Genomic DNA, 20530 nt, shown 5'->3' on the forward strand with positions numbered 1-20530 from the left:
AACTTAAAAATTATTCTAACAATGTACACACATAAAATTAAGAAAGAAGGAAGGTAAGACAAACCAGAACACATTTGTCTTGTATAGAGTTAAAAACAAATTTTGTGATTACAGTTAAAATCTACATATATATTTCTCTCACACGGCGACAAAAAAAGCCTCATTACAACTTCTCGAATGGCAACGCTAGAAAATCGACCAATAATTGTCTCTAAAAATGTCACATGCCAAATCTAGCTGAGGTGGCTCAACATATAGCGCTTTTAAAAACGAAAACTGAAATAACCAGAGAGAATATTTTCACCAAATGTGATCTCTTCCGAAATTCACCCTATCAGCTGATGCAATCTCATACTATTAAGCTAGGCAGAAGTGAGTAGTCTTTGTCGATAGATCTCTATTTTAGTATTTTGTCAAAAGCGCTTTTTTTGACGAATTTATATATTACGAATTTATTTGACGATTTTTGATTTATATCACGAATTTATTTGTTTTATTATTGTTATTAATTATTCATTAAAAAATGAGTCTCAGTCGTGCTGTTACGCTTTAAGATTTTATACTATAGCACATATCTAAAAGGTTTAACGAATTACATGTTATTTATTTGAATTCAAATTTATTTTAATGACTTAGTATTTACTAAAAAGATGCAGTTTTTTTTAAAAAAAAGTTGTTATATGGATTTGAATGATTGTTTTGAATTCTTAGAATTTTGTGCATATGCAATGAACCTAAGTTAGCAGCGAGCGAAGCAAGCTTGGTTTGCGAAGCAAACCATATAAGATTGTGTAGCAATTTTCGGGGTTGGTGAGCGTCAGCGAGCAGGGGGCGCAGCCCACTAGTATATTTTATAGTTGTTCCACTTAATAAATATGAACTGTTATTTAAGAAAAGACAATTAGCTATTTCTTCATACTATATATAAGAAGAAATGACAATGATCAGGAATTACCCCAGTAATCAATAATTACCCCATCTGTAGGGGGCAACATTTGATATAGTTTCCTATAATCAATAATAATGTTTACAGTAGATGTAAAAAAATGAAACAAAAGCTTACACTTTTTTTATATCAAAGAAAAATAAAGTAACCCAAAATATTTATTATTAAGAGAACTTTATATTTATTAAAATATTTATTATTTGTAGAAATGTGCACATTTTGAAACCCATCTTTGAAATGCAAAATACAGAAAGCAGTTTAAAAGATACTTATTTTGTTAGATTAAACAAAAACTATTATTAAGTAAATGTAGTTATACTTTAGTAAAGGGTACAAATATTCTTGTTCATGTCTCAAATTTAAAAAAAATTAATTTTTTAAAAATAAAACTTAGGTGATCATTATTTACCCCAGAAACAGAGTGATCGCGAATTACCCCGGGGTCACCGTATCCCTTTTTTTGGTTTGAAATTCATGTCATAATAGACATCTTTATTGGTAACCTGAAAAAGGTATCTTTCACAAAATAAAATCCAAAAATATTATCTGATTGCTCAAAGCTAGATTTTAATCTGTTTTGAGTTGAAATATTTCATTTATCTACATTTCTATTTGGAGGAAAATTGTATCCTAATATTTGAGAGAAAGATTTTGTGGAAGTACACTTGGTATACTAAATGAAAACAATAACTGGAGTAAGAGATTTAACTTTGAACTTCACAAGATTTATAAATACCCGATATTAAATACATAAAAATAAATAGAATGAGATGGACACAGTGCATAGCCAGATTTTTCAACAAAAAAAGCACCTGTTAAGTACTTTTTAAGCACTTAAAAAATATTTTTAATCACTTTCCCAAAAAATCATAATTAGGATCTGTGCAGTAATAAAAATTATTATTCTCTATCGTTCAAAGTTCTTAATTTATTAACATAAAATCAATGAAATTCAAAAACAATTTCACAAACTTTACATTATCATAATAAAATAACTAGTTTCTGATAAATATTACAAAGAAAATTGTAAAAAAATCATGCATTTATTGTAATTTATAACGACAATCGACACGGCAAAGAAATAATCTCCTTTTAAAAGATAGAAAATTAAGTACTTTTCACAAAACCCCAAATAAAAAAAAGTACCTTTTGAGGCTTTTAAAAACAAAGATAAGCCCCTTTAAGCACTTTTTAAAAACGCTACACACCCTGAATGGATGGCCCACGTGATTTGAATGAGTTATGACAATACAATAAAAAAGATATTGCTTTTCAGACCCTCTGGAACAAGAAAGTGGAGAAAGTCACGGTTGAGATTCGGTGGAGTCTGATTTTCTTGCAATTAATGAAAAGAATTGGAAATCAAAGATAAATCGGAAGTGGTAATGGAGAAATCTTCAGAGGAAGGCATAGACCCACATTGGTCTGTCTGGCCAACTATGATGATGATGATGATCTCTTTCAAAACTTATTGGTAGTATTGGAGTAATAATAAAATCATAGCTGCCAACACGAAAAGAAAAAAATCCGGTAGATTTTCGAAATAATATAAAAACTGCCATATTTTCCAGTTATGATTTCACATTAAATGATTTTAAATGTTATGTATTATGTTTATTCATAATTTTGAATGGTAATAGGCATTTAATTCCTCAAATATAGTTAACTGAATTTTATAAATGAGGCTCGCTTTATTATGTACTAGCCGCTTAAGGCGGCCAGCTGTCCGCCACGCTAAACGTTTTCGCAAATAAAGATTTTTAAAACATAGCAGGAAATCTGAAGATTAGTGGACAATTAAAGTGTTCCTGTCCTGCAATTTTGTCTTCAATATTAAAATCTAAGTGCTTATCTGCTGAAACTTTCTGAAAATAACTAATTACATTTGATAAAAACTGTTAAAATAAAGAATAGAAAAACCAAAGAGATCCAAGGTAAGAGTGATCGTTAATTCAAAAACAATTAAATTCCTATTTTATATAGCTACAACGCTTAAGAAAAAAAAAACTAAAATGCTAAATACATGAAAAGAACACGAAAACGAATTAATTTTTTATGGTATCAACTTCTATTTCCATATAATTTTTTATGGTATCAATTTCTATTTCTATATGGCGAAAAAAATTATCGTCTTCGTTTAAGAAAAAAAAATAGAGCGTGAAAAGAAAAAAAACTTATCACAATTATGAACAACAACAAATATATCAAAGCGAAGCGTTCTATTTACGTATCGAATATGTTGCCACATTTTTAATACAAAAGTTAAACTTTTCTCCACTTTGATAAATGTAAACTAATGCGAACCTTACAATTAAATTATTAATTCATTCATACATTATTGGTTTAAGTTGTCGAAAATTAATATTTCAATTGTAAGGTTAGCATTAGCATACATTTATAAGAGTGGAGAAAAGTATATGCATTTTTCAATAGTTTTTTGAATATGGCTCTTTAAAGACGAAAAAGCATAGATTTTCTAGCAAAATTACTGATAACTAAAAAACTAATCGAAATTTTTGAAAAAGAAAAAAAATACTTCTTCATTATGTCAAAACACAATTATGTGCCGAGTTTTGTGCCTGGGCGAGGCTTCTGGGGAGATATATTGTGATTACAGACACACACACACACAGCCGCGTTTATTATTATGTATAGATTAGTGACACTAATTTAAACACTTAAGTAAGCAATAATCTGCACTAATAGGGATTTCAATAGGGATCTTTTAAGGAAACTTACTCAAATTTAGGGAGTTTTCTAAAAATGAACAAAAACCAGGAGAAACTGGCAAAATCCAGTAGAGTTGGCAGCTATATATATTTTTTTAAAAAAAAACTCACTTCTTTATTTTGAAGAGCAGTTTGCCACCTCCACCTTCTATAGAAAGCATCGGTATAAGAACTGTTTGTCAAAATACAATGAAGAGCTTTTCTCAAGGTTAGCAATCGGTCATGAAAACCCCACATACCTAAAATAAGTACAAAGAGTATTGGTTTTGATGCAAGAACAAAGACGGTATATTATGAAATTCAGTTTTAATGTTTTTTCAATAAAACCAATTTCTTATTTTTGTATCTCTAAAAATATACATTAATTTAAAAAATTGATTAACACACTGATAACCCTTAGATATAACCCAGAAAGCATGTAACCTTACAACAACCTTGTGCCTGAATTTTCTTTATATTGTCACAAAAATGTTTGTACTAAAAACCTTTTTTCAATAGAGCAAGATATTGCAGTTTCAAACATTTCATCCTAAAAGGATAAAAAGTTATTTTTCAAAGATTTTTTTAAAAAGTATTGTCACTTAGAATAAAATGTTCACTTAGGTCCATAACGACATTTAAGCTGATGTCATTAGGATCGAATTGCATTGTGCATTAAAATTTCATGACAAGGTGGGTTTTAGTTAAACATTCAAGACTTTGGGAAAAGAAACTTGTAATTACCTAGATTTAAGATTATTTTCACCTAGAAACTAGCTTTATCAAAGGATTAATGGATTTAACATCGATTTAAGGTTTTTATATAGAAGGTTGTTTTCCAAGGTTTTGGATTAGGGTAATGTGCGTAGAATAGAGCAGATTGTCACAGATCTCATTTTAAGGTTAGAAGGTTTACATATAAGCAGTTTCACAAACCTTTTAAGGTGTGGGGAGTGAGTAGCTATCGATAACATGTCTTATATACTAGTGAATTAGAATTATATTTTTGTAGTGTTAGACACACTGCACAGGTTTGCACTAAAAGATTTTTACTGTGTGAAAATAAGCCTTATTTTGTTATTGGGATTAATCTTGTCTTTTGGTAAAAACTTTACAAGATAGATTTAAGACAAAAATTCATAATTTTTAAGCATAATTTTTAAGGTGTTCATAGAAAAAAAAAACGTTTTTTGGAATAGGATTTCTAAATCTGGACTAGAAACTAAATGATGGATCCGGAAAAAAAAACAAACTTTCACTCAACAAAACTTTCAAAACTTCAAACAAAACATTCACGATATAAAATAGTAATCAGTGGTTTTTCCAGATCAGCATTTAATGAGGATGGATGTTGAGCTACTTTGATTTTTTAATTTTTGGTTTGCATTATTGTCACAAAATAGTTTCATTATAATTGTAACATTACGTAATTTCTGTATTTTACTTTTCCATTTATATATAACCACTTAATTAACTTTTTCTTTTAAATAAAAAAGTCATGTGTGGGGAGTGTTGTTATCTACAATGTCAACCTTCATCTATGAAAAGGTACCCCAACATAGAATCGAGTTAACATGTCTTAGATACTAGTGAATTGGAATTGTATTTTTGTAGTGGTAGATTCACTATACATGTAAACTAACCAGTAAAAATGTGTGTTTAATAGTAATATCTTTTAATTACTGGTACCACTGATTAAAATTTTCTTAATTTCCACCTCTGTGAGATCTCAGATTTGAAAAAGAATCCCAATGGACTGCTTCTTGTTTTATCCAAGCAATGTTCGTGATAATTTAAAAAAAATATTTCTTCAGTTTTAATGTGCCACAACTGGGTTTCTAAGCTAAACATTGCATCGTAAAATATTACATGATATGTGGCACTGCACCCTGCATAAATATGCAATCTCCGTGTGAATGTCAGAATTAGTCTATGCTTTAATATTGGGTAACAACTGTATTCATCAAAAAGGGCCACAAAGCTAAAATTATAAATGAAGATTTACATTAAGGAACATTTTTGAAACTCGGTAAGTGGCCTTTTTTGGACTTAGAGAAAAATCAGATTTAGATTCTATAGAAACTTAAAAAAATCTGTAAAAAAAAGAAAGAAAAAAAACCAAAAATATGCCTAATTATAAGACTTTACCGAACATAATTTATACTTAAAGCAAATTGTAACACAAGCTGTAAGTACAGTAAACGTCCATTGTAATGAGAATTCAGAATAGCAAATGGAATCTAAATGGAACTAAAAAATGATATGAAGTACAATAGCTTTTGACACTATTGTTGGCTCTGAATGCTGATTTCAATAGTAAATTAGTATAATTTAGTAATTATAATTAGTAATTAATTATAATTAACTATAATTAGTAAATTAGTTAATTATAATTAGTAAATTAGTATAATAAGGAGTATAATTTTGGAAACAAACAATTGGTATACAAAAAAATTGCAAAAATTTTCTTTTGGGAAGAGGAAAATAAGTTGATTAATGATTGACTACACATTTGTTTTGCTTCAGATGCGTAAAAAAGTTAGTGTTCTTTGGATAAAAAGAAAGGGTAAAAATGTCTGTTTTTAACTTTTCTGAATTCAGGCTAACTGTAGGAAGTTTTCCTTTCCATGTAACGCAAATGCGTGTTAGTTCCATCAAAAAGTCGACACCAGAAATAAATAAAACTGTTTAACCCCTTACATAGATGCCAATATGGACAGGAAAAAATCCAGTAATTTTAAGAAATAATATTAATTTCATGATAATTGTTGCATAATGTACTAAATATTTTACACACAGGGAATTCTAGGGATTTTTATAGCCATCAAAATAGAAAACCTGAAAGATTTTCCACTTATGATTGACATTAAACATACTTGAAATATTACGTATACTCATAATCGGCATTTTGAATATTAATAGGTATTTACTACATCAAAGAAAGGTAAAAGATTTTTTTTTATTAATTTAAAATGAGAATCCTGAATAAAAATAAACTGAACATTTTAAAACAAAAAAAGTTTTGAACCGATTTCTATAAATAAAGTTCGTTTCATTATGTATTAGTGATACATATTTAAATAGTCAAGCAACCAAGCAATAATCTGTACAAAAATTCTATTTCAATAGGTATTTTTTTTAGTAATCTAACGCAATTTTAGGGAATTTTCAAAAATGTATAGAAACCAGGACAATTTTAATTAAACCAATAGACCAGGTGAAACTGGCAAAATCCAGAAGTCTACTGGAGAATCCAGTAGAGTTGGCAGCTATATTTTACTGTAAAGCAATTTGTGTTTTTGATATGCTTTACTGTATTCAAAACATCAGTTAAACATATTCAAAGGTCTTACCTAGCGAAGCTGCATGTAAAAGGCAATTACCATCACCCGTAGTGGACAAGGGCCAAAGCTTCCGGCCAATATTCCTGCTATACCACCAATTAAGTCTTCCTAGAAATTAAGTATATTTAATTAATTTCACAATAACTGTTACACAAACAATAATTGCATTGGGTGAAACAAAAAAAACAAAACAAAATGTCAAGAAATGTCAATGTCTTGAAACAAAATGTCAAAGAGACAAAAAAATTGATCACTAGGTTACATGACTAAATGACAGGGTTCATGATTTGTTTGACTTAAATCGGATTTTTTAAAAATTTTATTCAAATACACTGTGAGAACTTTAATTTACGATTAAAAAAACTTTATAAATGTTTAATCAAAAGTAAATTAATATTAAAACTATATTATAAGAATATTTTAGAAGCTCTAACTACCTAAAACAATTTTTTATTATAATACATAGCTTTGAATGCTTAGCAAACATTGAAATAAATGCATGATTGAAATTTAAAGACTAGATGAAATAGATAATTTAAATCCTATTTTTGGCATATTAGGGTAATTTCTTCGTAATTTTAGGAATATACATTATTCACCAATAAAATAAAACGTACATTTTAATTCCATGCTTTTTCAATCAAAAGGTAGAATCTTAATTAACATCATGCATATTTTTTTGGGAAAAAAAATTCATGTTTAAGAATTCATGTTAATTTCAAATGAGAGATATTCCATAATTTTGATGTACCGTACCCCCTTCCCGACAGTTCAATCCTGGCGACATATAACGTCGTTGGCGAGTTGAAGGATTAAAACAGGTTTCAGGCCGGGAAGGAGGGTACAAAATTTATTTATTATTAGTCAGAGCAGTCATGAGAGTGCGTAAGAGTGTGAACACGAAAAGTTGTGCTCCTTAGGTGGGCTCCTTGGAGGTGGATAATGTCACAGTCAAGTTTTCAATGCGGACCATCCACCGAAGCAAGAGTATTCAAATCAAAGTGAGAGTTTCTGGCAAAGTAGGTGTGTTAACATCACGTTCGAAGGTCACCAATGTGGGGGTGTGGGGGTAAGTAGATATCGACAATGACAATCTTCAGCTATGAAAAGGTACCCCAACATAGAATCTAATTAACATGTCTTATATATTAGTGAATTGGAATTGTATTTTTATAGCGGTAGACACACTACAAGGTACACCTATGTTTTCTAATAAACAATCACAAATGTTATAATTTTAAAAGTAGTAATTGGCAAAGCTAAAATGTTGATGACAGTTGTCATTAGCCATTGTTATTAGCCATGTTATTAGCCATTAGTTGTTTTGTCACTTTTTTGTCATTTTAGATTCTTTCTTTCGTTATTTTTTATTAGAAAATTGTTTAAGAGCATTTTGCTAGTTAATTACATTTTTCTGATTTTCACTTTTTAAAGGATCATAATTTCGTGAAACTTAGCATTATAATTTCAATTCGTTCTTCTTCTTTTCATCGATCTTTTATCGCTTTATGGTATAACATGGGTCAAACTAATCGCTTTATTGTATTACATGGGTCTAACTTTACTTTGTACTATCAAACCAATGCAATGACTTTAAATTATATCATGAAGTCATTTGTTAGTTATAGCCTTCAAATAGAAATTTTATTTCATTTATAGTTTATTTTAATGATTATTAAATCTTTTAATTACCAAACATTACTCTGATGTACCCCTTTGGCAGAATGTTTTTGTGTTTTCTGAAACTAGCATTAATATCTTTCAACAAGATATTTTCAATCATAACGAAAATGCATGTTACTAATTTAAGGTAACAAAAACGCTGTGTTTACACAAATAAAAAAAACAATATAATTTTTTTAACTGAACATGCAATATTTTTTTTGATTCTAATATTATAGGCAATATTTTAGCATTTTGTTGTGGGGGGAACGTACTAATTATTTCCTTTATCACATTTTACAAACCATCATCACAGTAAACAAATAATTAAATATCATGAAATCTGCAGCAGTAATTACTGAGAAACAGATCGATGACAAAATCGCTCATCAGACTCTTCAGGGGTTACTCAAATGCATGTTTCATTTCAAGATTTGATTGTTGTAATAAATAATATCGGAAAAAATATATGGTTTTAAAAAAAAAACTATGTAGAAATCAAAAGCAATAACTGTGGAAAAAAATCGACAGAATCATTGTTTTAAATGATTATATGCGCAATTGGAACTTCACATATCATCTGAAATATATCAGGATATCTAAAACCACGTGAAAATCAATGTTGATAACTGCTGAAAATACAATCAAAATGTATTTACAATATCCGATTCAAATAAGTGCTTCAAAAAGTGATTATTTAAATGGCCGATTCAAATTTTAAGCGTTAATTTCTGCAGAAAAGCAAACCAAATTTTTTTACTTCCAAGAAGAAAAATCTTTCAGCCCGAACTCAATAAATTTCAGCAAAAATGTTGCCATGTCACCGCAATTCTGCCACGATGCATGCTAAATCACACGATCAATATGAAAAAGTTCCTTTTAATTTAATAAATAAACATACCAGCTTGTTCCAAAGACACTAGAGTTGCAGTCTCAATCAAATCTCTGTGTAGGTACTGCCTTAAATTTTCAGAATAAACTGAGAAATCAGGTAAAGAAAAGGAATATTCAGGAATTTCTAGTTGTGAGGAAGGAGGTTTTATATCCCCGTCCACAGAATCAAAGTCTTCAGCAAACGCTTTTCTCGCTTGATTGATAAGACCAAAATTCTCTGTTGCACGTGATATTCCTCTCGTGAGTTTCTTTTCTAGAAAGGGAAAAAACAGATTTTCATTTTAAGATATTAAAGCTCTAAAAAAAGTTTTTGAAAACGTTATATCAAATAAGTTAAAAGAGGGGCAATTGATTTTTTTTAACTTAATTTGAATTATTTTTATTTATATATCATTTATTAAAAATTTTTTTACAACAACCAATCTAAGTTTAGATAAAGTGCATAGTTGCCAACATGGATAGAAAAAAATAAAATCTGGTAGATTTTACGAAATAATATAAATTTCATGATAATTGTTGCATAATGTATATGCACTTAGGGAATTTTAGGGATTTTTATAGTCATTAAAATAGAAAAACTACAATATTTTCCAGTTATGATAGATATTAAACATACTTGAAATGTTATGTATTATGTTTACCCCTAATTTTGTTTACCATTAATTCAAAGATAGTTAAACATTTTATTTCAATAGGGATTCGCTTAGGAAACTTACTCAATTTTAGGGAATTTCTAAAATGTATAAAAACCAGGAGAATTTTAACTAAACCAGTAGACAAGGAGAAACTGGCAAAATCAAGTAGAGTAAGAAGCTATGAAAATGTAATAATGCTTAATATTATTAAAACACAATATAATTAAAAAACGTTTATTTAACATTTCTAACTAAAAGGTTTAAGTATAAGATTATCATTTAATTATTATAAACCAATAATTGAATAAATAAAGATGAGAGAATAATTATATATATAAAAACTAAACTCAGTGGCGAGATAGCCCGTAGAGGGCCAATGCCTACTGTGCCCATCTCAGTTTTCTTAACCTTAGGCTCTGGGGTGCAGAAGCAGATGCTCCAGTCAGGTGGTCAGTCGAACGCGGAACCCCCAGTGTTTAGTTCCCAAGCAAGCTTGGTACACATTTATCGAAGGGATGAAAGGCTGAAATTATATATATATATATAGATAGAGGTGGCTAAAAGTGTGGACACTTTTTGAAAGTTTCATGCTTTTCAACTTTGTGTGCTTGTAGAATATATTAATTTTCCCTTAAATACAAACGTTTATGTAGTCCGTGGATCGAGATTCAGACAGAAAAGTAAAAGTTTATTAACGAAAAGCAAACAAACACATACAAATTTAAAAAGAACGCCATCTGGCGGTATAAAAAGAAAAAGACTTCATAGCTATCCTTCCCTGGGAATGACAACAGTTTATATATCAAATTGAATGTAGAATTTAATAACCAAAACAGAATTAAAATATCTGTATCACAAAAAAAGTTATACTCATTTTAGTAGAACAAACGAACACAAATCGTTTTGAATAAGGATGTGTTTTGTAATAAAAGCGTACTAGCCAATCACAAACACTGTTCTTAGGACCAATCAAATGTCTGTAACTATAGTTTAGGCTATTTGGATGGTAAAAGAGTTATTGTTGTGGAAATATTTTGCGGAATGATGCATACTGGTACAATTAAAGAGTATTGCTGTTTTTGAATATTTAAAGACCCTTTTTTTAATTAAACTAATTTTAAACAATGTCATCAACAAGAACTAATTGAACATCTACAAAAAGAAGTCGAATTGTCATATTGAGAGAAAATGGCCTCTTTCATGCTGAAATTGCAAGACAAGTTGGTGGTTCAGTGACTTGTTCTGGTGTACGAAAGTTCTGTTTACGTTATGAAAAAAATGAAATCAGTGGAAAATAAAGCCAAATCAGGCCGAAAAAAATGTAAAAGGGCTATTGCTGATAGAAAAATTAAACGGCTATGCCTTCAAGATAGAAGAATTTCATCAGATGCCATTAGATGTGAAATGAATGCAGCGGGTATTGCAGCAAGTTCAAGAACAATAAGAAGAAGGTTATCAGGATTTGGACTACAAGCTAGAATTCCAAGGAAAAAAACATATTTAAATCAAAAGCAAAGCGAAAAACGAGTTAAGTGGGCAAAAGAACACAATAAATGGTCAGAAAATCAAAGGAAGCAAGTAATCTGGAGTGATGAGAGTAAAATATCGCTCTTTGGTAGTGATGGTAGAAAATACGTGAGACGTAGAGTAGGTGAAGCGCTTCATCCTGATTGCATTGAAGCAACTACAAAAAACCCAACAAATGTCATGATTTGGGCATGTATGTCTGCAGATGGTGTGGGCCAAGTTCAAGTGATTGATGGCATCCTGAATGCCAAAAAATACATCGAAACTGTCCTGAAACCAAAATTGATACCTTCCATCAGGGATCTCTTCCCCAACAACGCACCATTTATTTTTCAGCAGGATTCAGCCCAATGCCACACAGCAAAAGTATGCAAAGCATGGTTTCAAAATAAAGGCATAGACATATTACCATGGCCAGGAAACAGCCCTGATCTCAATCCAATTGAAAATTCGTGGCGACGTTTGAAAATTCTTGTACGAAAAAAACGTCCATCCAATAAAAGACAACTTATTGAAGCTATAATTGATTCTTGGCACCATGTGATAATGAAAGATGAACTCAAAACACTCATTCGCTCGATGAAAAGACGCTGTGAAGCTGTCTTAAAAAATAAGGGCTATCCTACAAAGTATTGATTGTGTAAGTATCACTTTAAAAAAATGCAAATCTAAGATAGATCTTACTATTAGTTGCATAACTTTTTTTTGCAATACAGATATTGTTATACTGTATTTATTATTAAATTCTACATTAAATTACCTTCAATTTGATATATAAACATTTGTATTTAAGTGAAAATTAATATATTTTACAAGCACACAAAGTTGAAAAACATGAAACTTTCAAAAAATGTCTACACTTTTGGCCATCACTGTAAATAAATATATATATATATATATATAATCAGGAGAAGATTTTTAATGTTCTCAGGCTACAAAGTTGTTTGGACCTGGTGTAGGCCTTCCTACAACAGGGGGATGAGTAACAACACACACACACACACACACACACATATATATATATATATATATATATATATATATATATATATATATATATATATATATATATATATATATATATATATATATATATATATATATATATATATATATATATATATATATATATATATATAAACAAAACAATGAAGGGCTTTGTTTGCATAAATGTAGATGACAGTAAAGGCCAGCATGGAGTCAGAAAGATTGGCTAACAACAAAGAGTGCGACATGCGTTTGTTCATTTGTAATAGCAAATTTGAAATAAATTTGTTCACTTGTAATAGCAAACACGAAATTAATAAATTCAGATAGTTATAAGTGTGAGAGTTTCAGTTCATGGCCATTTTTTTTAGAGTAGGTAAAATTTTAAAAGAAACTCCTGCCTTTCCACAAAAAAAATCTTTAATATCAAATAAGTTTCAGGTAATAAAACCTAAATGAATTACTTTCCATAAATCAGTCTGAATTGCAAAAATATTTTATCCCTTAATAAGGCCATGGTAAGCATACTTACCACTAATTTCATTCATTTTTAAAAATCGAAGCGAAGATATTTCTTTATCCATAATTTGAGCAGTCATCTGCTGATAACTTCAGAAAATATAAGAAAATAATACCAATAATTGAATGCTTTGCTTACATAAATGTAGGTAACAGTATAGGTTAGCGTCGCATCAAGAAGTCAAACCAAGATTGGGGAGCTATTTTCTTTTATGTGTTATGCTTTCCTTTATTTGATCATTTTTTTACGAGTTTATTTATAGTTATAAACGCAAAATTTATAAATTTGGTCATTATTCAGGGTGCATAGTCAAATCTTTCAACAAAAAATAAGTACCTTTTAACTAATTTTTAAGCATTCAAAAAATATTTTTAAGTATTATATACATTAACAAAATACAAATTAATTTTCAAAGACTTCAGATGATCATGATAAAATAACTAGTTTCTGACAAAGAACTCTTTTTCTTAATTATTTTAGCCATTATAGAATGAGCAAGAGATTTTTTGGTTCGATTTCAGAGGACGGAAAATGAAGCTTAAAATTGAGAATATTTTGCAAAATGCAGCAGAGTTACACATGAGAGTGCAATAATCTCACCGAACCCAGCTCAGTAGATGCACATGCAGACTCTTAAGTATTTCATCAAACATATCAAATGATTGGTGCTTTCAGATGCAAACGAGGATTGTGGTTGAATGAATTGCGAAAATGTTGAATAGAACAATCTGAAAAGCACGCTTTTATATAATACACGGAGAAAATTGACATTCCCATTTCGAAAATCTCATTTTCGAAAAGGGAAAATTAAGCACTTTTTAAAAACACCCCCATGAAAAAAGCACCTTTAAGGGCTTTTAAAAAATTAAAATCAAAAATAAGCACCTTTAAGTACTTTTTAAAAAAGCCTAGCATTAAATGCTAGCATAAAAATGCTAGTACTTTATAAAAATGCAAGTTTATAGGCTTACTTGAATAAAATTACTTATTTTTTTTACTTACTTTATAGTAGATAAAATTTTAAAATTTTTAACCATCTACTAGAAAAAATGATCCAATAAAGGGTTAATGTAACATGACTAGGGAAAAAAATTGCTCCGTAAATAGTTCAATAATGTTAAAAAAGAATAGAATAATGACAATTACCACCATCTTCTAAATCAACTGCTGCAACTTTCTTTAAAGGAGGCTTCTTCACTTTACTGTCATCAGAATGTGTTGAGTTATGCGATGAGATTTCATGATGATCAGATGATGGGACTTCACCTGGCAACAGACCTTTCATCACATAATATGCTGATAAAGCAGAATGAATGTTCCAATCATGAGCTATATATTTAAAAAAAAGGAAAAATTACTACATTTTAGTACATATCTACTACATTTTAGTACATATTTACTACATTTTAGATTTTCAAATCCATGACTTTTCATGACTAATTCCAAGAATTTTTCATAAATTAACATAGTTACTATTTAGGGGTCTGTTTAGAAGAAATTTGGGTCTGTTAACAGACCCTTCACAAAATATTTTAACTTAAAAATGGACCCTTCACAAAATAATTTATCTTTTAATGGGACCCTTCACAAAATAATTTATCTTTTAATGGGACCCTTCACAAATTTGTTGATCTTCATTATTGTTTTGTTAATCGAATAAACCATTCCCATGGGGGGGGGAAGAAAGACAGATGTAAACGAACTAAGTTTTGTCTTCCGCAGAAGCTTCTTCCTTTATTCGTTCGAAATTAATATTCTGCGTTCAGCAGTATAGGCTAAATACCAAACATTTGTATGTCGCATCTCTGATTTAGTAGCAACAATTGCTGTTTATTTTTGAAAATTTAATTTTTTTTCAATTATAATTTTACAGTGTTGAGCATAATCTTGTATCTATTTACAATTTAAACACTCCTTGAAAAAGTTTTTTTGCAATAACAGGACCCTATTTGCACAAATTCACAAAAGCAGGACCCTGGTTGAAATAATGTGACTTAACGTTTATTTTATATTCACAAATTACGAGTAATTTTTTCACAATTTTACAAAAACAGGATCTTCTACAAAATGTCAGGACAGACCCTTGCTATTTTCTCCAACAAAAACGCAACACTAAATTTAAAAAATCATTATAACATTAATTGAAATCATAGATATAACCAAAACTGTTATACTCTGCATCTTCATATTTATAGATTTTAAATTTAAAAAGAAAAAAAAAACAGAATAAAGAAAGAGTTGAAGCAATAAAATAGGTGAAACATATAAAAAAAGCAAATAATTTTTCCCCCTTTTTTTCTCCAGAATTATATTCTAAAGATACTTTTCTTGTTCATCGGAAAGGAAAGAAATACTTTTGATTTTAGTGTTCTCATTCCAGAATAAAAAAAATATTTACCGATGACTAGCTTAGTATCAGCTATAATTTTAATTTGATAAAATAAAAAAAATAAATAATAATAAGAATTCTGAAATCACAGAAGTTTAAAAGATAATTCACTCTAGAAAGGATGTTTTTTCTTTAATTTCTTGAAAGAACACCACAATTTTTAAGGAACACGATAAAAACATTTTATATTTTAATAAAATATGACTGTTAGTGGGTTATTTTGATAAAAATTCAGATATTCAGAACACCATGAAATTGGGGAGGGGGGATTCCATTTTAAAAATTAGACATTTTGGCGACCTAAATCAGTGACTTTTCATTATTAAAAAAAAAAATAGTAAAAATCATTACATTTCATGACAATAAAAATCTATAACATTAGAAACTGGCGACCGTAATTTCTTATAAAAATAATGCCTGGAGTGACCATACCTTCCAAAAGATCAGTAGCAAGACCAGGGTCAGCAGAAGTGTGGGCAACAAATTCAGATAAAATAACATCCATAGCACATGGAATTTCTAAAAAAAAAAAGAAGATAGTTTTCATATTTTAATATCAAAGTAATTAAATTTATACTAATATCTTTCAATATTAAAATAATAAAAACTTTATAAAATTAGCTATGAGACATTCAAATGTTCTATTTGTAACACTACTGGACACACAAAGAAAGAAAATCAAATCTAAAGTAAACTATATTTTATAATCTAGGTGGATTTTGGAAACGAACTGAATTTAAATAAGTTGAACATCAAGTTAAAAACAAAATAACAATCAATGATTAAATCTAATTTACCTTTTAAAGAAATAAATTATTTATTGAAAAATTTGAACAGTATTTTGTAAGGAAAATAACTAATAAAATGTTCACAAAAAGAATCATGATATATAGACAGCAGAAAAAATTATTCATTTTAAATTTTTTATGAACATAAAAAATACTCAGACATTATTTTAATCTTCTGAAAATGTTAAATTGTCTAAAGTTTTCCGATGAAGTTGTTGATACAATTTAATTATTTATGCAAAGAAGTTATCAAACAATTATTTTAAGCATATTTTTAAAAAAATTGACCAAACTGTGGATCTAAAAACAAAAACGAGATATTTTAATCTTCTATAATTTTTTGAAGAGTGAAATTTAAAATAAAAGAGCGAACTTTAAACAAAGTTCACTTTATAACTATTTTGAGTTGCAAAACCTCTTTCAGGGCACATAAAAGTCATCACCTTTTCTACATTTAACGATATATTTACAGAAATGTCTTTATATCAAATAGAGTAAGCTGCTGACTATAGTTTGTCTACTGTAAGAACTCCCTCACCGCAAAGTCTGAGGTCGTCTGCTGCCATGTTAACAAGAATAGCAAATTTCAAGAAGGGCAGCTTCTCTTCATTCCAGGGCTAACACAATAGACCGAAGAAAAAGATTACCTTTCTCTCACCAAAACCTGTCCTAAACAATAACCCCACATCCCTACTTGAAATAGTTATACCTCATTATCATAGTACCCCCCTCCCCTACAGTCCAGATGAATGGCTAGGGGAGTTCTTACTTCAGACAAAGTATATATGGTCTAATGTGGTTGAAGGGTAGACTAAATAACCAAATAGTCCTAATAAGAAAAGTTTTCATTTCATAACCTATCTCGAATGCAATTAAAAATACCTGTTATATTTTAGAATAAATGATTAAAAAAAAGTGATTAATGCAATACCAGCAGGATTGTGCTTTCACCAGGAGATGGTAAAAATTGGGTTTTTAACCTGGTAAATACTACTGACCTGTGTCTATTTACTTATACATACAATGATTTATTTTTTATATATGTTTGGAGTATTTTCCATATAATAGTAAATATTAATAATTATAATATAATATATAGACACTACCCTACAATAATTGAAGAGACACTTTGAGTTTTTGACATTTTTCTTAAATTTCTCCCGAAATACCTAAAGGATTAATTTATAACTTTAGAGATGTTTGTTCATGCAATTTTTCATACTTAGCAATGAGATTTAAAGCTTTTAAAGTTTGGGAAAGCGACAATAAATTATGAAATAAAACAAGTACTTTTGAGCATCCTACACCAGAAAATCAAGCGATAAGTTTGCAACTTGTAATGATTACTTTAGTCATTAATTGAAATAACTGCATAAAATTTTGTATACCTAGAGTAAATATTTATAGAAATATGGCCATTTAAAAAAAAAAAAAAACTTTTTTTTTTGCCTCACTATAAATTTTTCTTTTGTTATAACTTTATAAATATTCAATGGAATCAACAATATTTTTGGGGCAATTTAAAATTATACAAAAAATTATTTATCGAAATTTTTTTAAAAAGTTCTTTAAAAACTGCACTAGACGTGAGTATTTAAGGTAGTTCTTTTATACAGCGCACACACAGAAAAAAATACTTTTTTTTTCTTAGTTAGTATTTGGCAACTAATGAAAAAGTTCAATATTTCAATATTTTAAAAAATAAAAAAGTTTCAAGTAATTTTCTATGTAGTTTTTGTACTTTTTAAAAGAAAGCTCAAAACATTTTGTTTCAGAAAACAAAATTTAATAAAGAATGATAATACCTCCAGAAATGTGATGATATAAGAAAAGAAAACACACACGGGATGATCCTTCACAATGCGAGTCTCATTCTCTTGTTTTAGCACAACATGAAATTTCAGGTATGATTGTTTTGAGCTTTCTTTCCAAAAGTACTTTGCTTGAAACTTTTTAAATTCTTAAGATATCAAACTTTTTTCATTAGTTGCCTAATACAGCTCAAAAGAAATACCTTAAATACTTACATCTTGTACAGTTTTAAGAGACTTTTTTAAAATTTTAAATAAATAATTTTGTATTTAATTTTAAATTGCACCAAAAATATTGTTTGATTCTATTGAATATTTATAAAGTTATGGTAAAAAAATGCAAGGCAAAAAAAGTAGTTTTTGGTAAAAATGTTTATATCTCCATAAATATTTACTCTAGGTTTACAAAATTTTATGCAGCTATTAAAAATAACAACTAAAGTAATCAATACGAGTTATAAGCTTATTGCTTGATTTTCTGGCATAGGGTGTTCAAAAATACTTGTTTTCTTTTGTAATTTATTGTCTGTCTCCCAAACCTCTGTATAATTTAAAACTTACTGTTAAGCATTAAAAATCTCATAAACTATAAACATCTTTAAAGTTATAAAATAATCTTTTAAGTATTTCTCAAGAATTTTTAAAAAAATGTTAAAAACTCAAAATGTCTCTTCCATTATTGAAGGGTAGTATACATTTATATCAGCAAGTAACAAACCGTTGGACAATTGATATGATGTAAGCTATCACCTAAATTGGAATTATAAAACTAACATGACAAGGTGAGGCGAATCTTAATATTTAAAACTTAGAAAACTGATATATCTATTAGATTTTCAATATGAGTCAACAACAATTAATAGAAAATTAAAATCATATTTACAAATTACATTATTGTACTATATCATTGTATATCATGATCTTATTACAGCTATTTCTATATACAAAAAATAACTGACTAACCAGAAAGCTCAAAAAAAAAAAATAATTAAATAATTTTAATTATAATTTTTTTTACAAACAAATAATTGGAACATTAAAAAAATATACAGTAGAGAGATAAAGGAATGGTAAAATAAGGGTTTCTCTTACCAATCGTCTTTTGTCATTTATTTTTATGAAATTAGAATAGGAAAAAAAAAATTACTTTGCTTATTTCATTTTGTATGTACATTTTTAAGATCAAAATTTTCCAAAATAATCATTGGTTCAAATTAATTGAAAGTATAAAACAGGTCTTGTAGTGGTCCAAATAGAATATTAGGATAAAATAATACAAAAAAATAAGACTCGATAAAACCTCATAATAACCTTGTTAAGGTGTTTTTCTCGTATGTCGAAAAAATCATATAAAGAGAATCAATTATTAAAATGAAAAAAAAATATTTAAATTTAAGTGACAATGATTATTTTTCGTTCAAATAAAATTAAACACATTTTAATTGTAGTTTTCCTTTAATCAAAAATTTTAATTTACTAATATTTCATTAGTTTCCCCAGCATTCTATGGAAAAAGATGATCTTAAAACTCGCCTTGTTATAGGGGGGCTTCGCTGTAATAGTATAATACCTCGTTAAAATATTTTTTTTTTGTATTTTGAAGATGAAAAAAGCATATCCGGTGATTCAATTATTAAAATGAAAACTTATTACAATTTAAATGATAAATATTATTTCTTGTTCAAATTTTTCAAACAAATTACTTTTTTCTATTAAATAAAAATTTGAGTTTAACTAATATTTCAGTTGGTTGACTGAGCATTCTATAAAATAAAGAATATATTCTACAGGCATCTTATAAAATACAGGGTACCTGCTACAATTTAGATTTTATAAGCCATGATTTCTTAGGACTAATTCCAAGAATTATTCATGACTTAACGAAGTTACTATTTTCTCTGACAAAAACACAACAATAAATTTAAAAAAGCATCATAATAACATTAATTGAAATAATAGGTATAACTAAAACTGTTATGTTCTGCATCTTCATATTTATAATTTTAAAATTTAAAAAACAGAGTCAAGAAAGAGTTGAAGCAATAAAATAGCTGAAAAAAAATACAAAAGCAAATAATTTTTTTCCCCTTTCCATTCTGTAGAATTATATTAAGTTACCTTTCTTGTTCATCGGAAAGGAAAGAAATACTCCTAATTTTTCTGTTCTCAGTTCGGAATAAAAAAAAACTTGTTAATGACTGTCTTGCTTCAGTAGAATTTTAAATTGATAAAATAAGAAAAAAATAAAAAAAATTCTGAAATCACAGAAGTTTAAAAGATAATTTGGTCTAGAAATTTTGTTGAATGACATTTCATGAC

The 20530-nt window shown here is 28.3% G+C and overlaps 1 protein-coding gene across 2 annotated transcripts in view; it reads right to left on the minus strand.

The window, feature by feature from the left end:
- The window catches only part of LOC107452359 (OTU domain-containing protein 7B), a 41391-nt gene that overhangs the window by 16005 nt on the left and 4856 nt on the right, over positions 1-20530 (minus strand). For both annotated transcript variants that reach the window (XM_043049402.3, XM_043049404.3), the window contains exons 4-8: positions 16045-16131; positions 14370-14552; positions 9562-9807; positions 7008-7106; positions 3787-3914 (exon numbers count right to left, since the gene is read on the minus strand). In XM_043049402.3, the coding sequence (XP_042905336.2) occupies positions 3787-3914; positions 7008-7106; positions 9562-9807; positions 14370-14552; positions 16045-16117 (729 nt within the window). In that variant the 5' untranslated portion in view covers positions 16118-16131. The remainder of the gene's footprint in view (positions 1-3786; positions 3915-7007; positions 7107-9561; positions 9808-14369; positions 14553-16044; positions 16132-20530) is intronic.

Source organism: Parasteatoda tepidariorum, chromosome 7 (assembly GCF_982258835.1).
Source record: "Parasteatoda tepidariorum strain Cologne lab strain chromosome 7, Ptep-v5.0, whole genome shotgun sequence".
Lineage (NCBI taxonomy): Eukaryota > Metazoa > Arthropoda > Arachnida > Araneae > Theridiidae > Parasteatoda > Parasteatoda tepidariorum.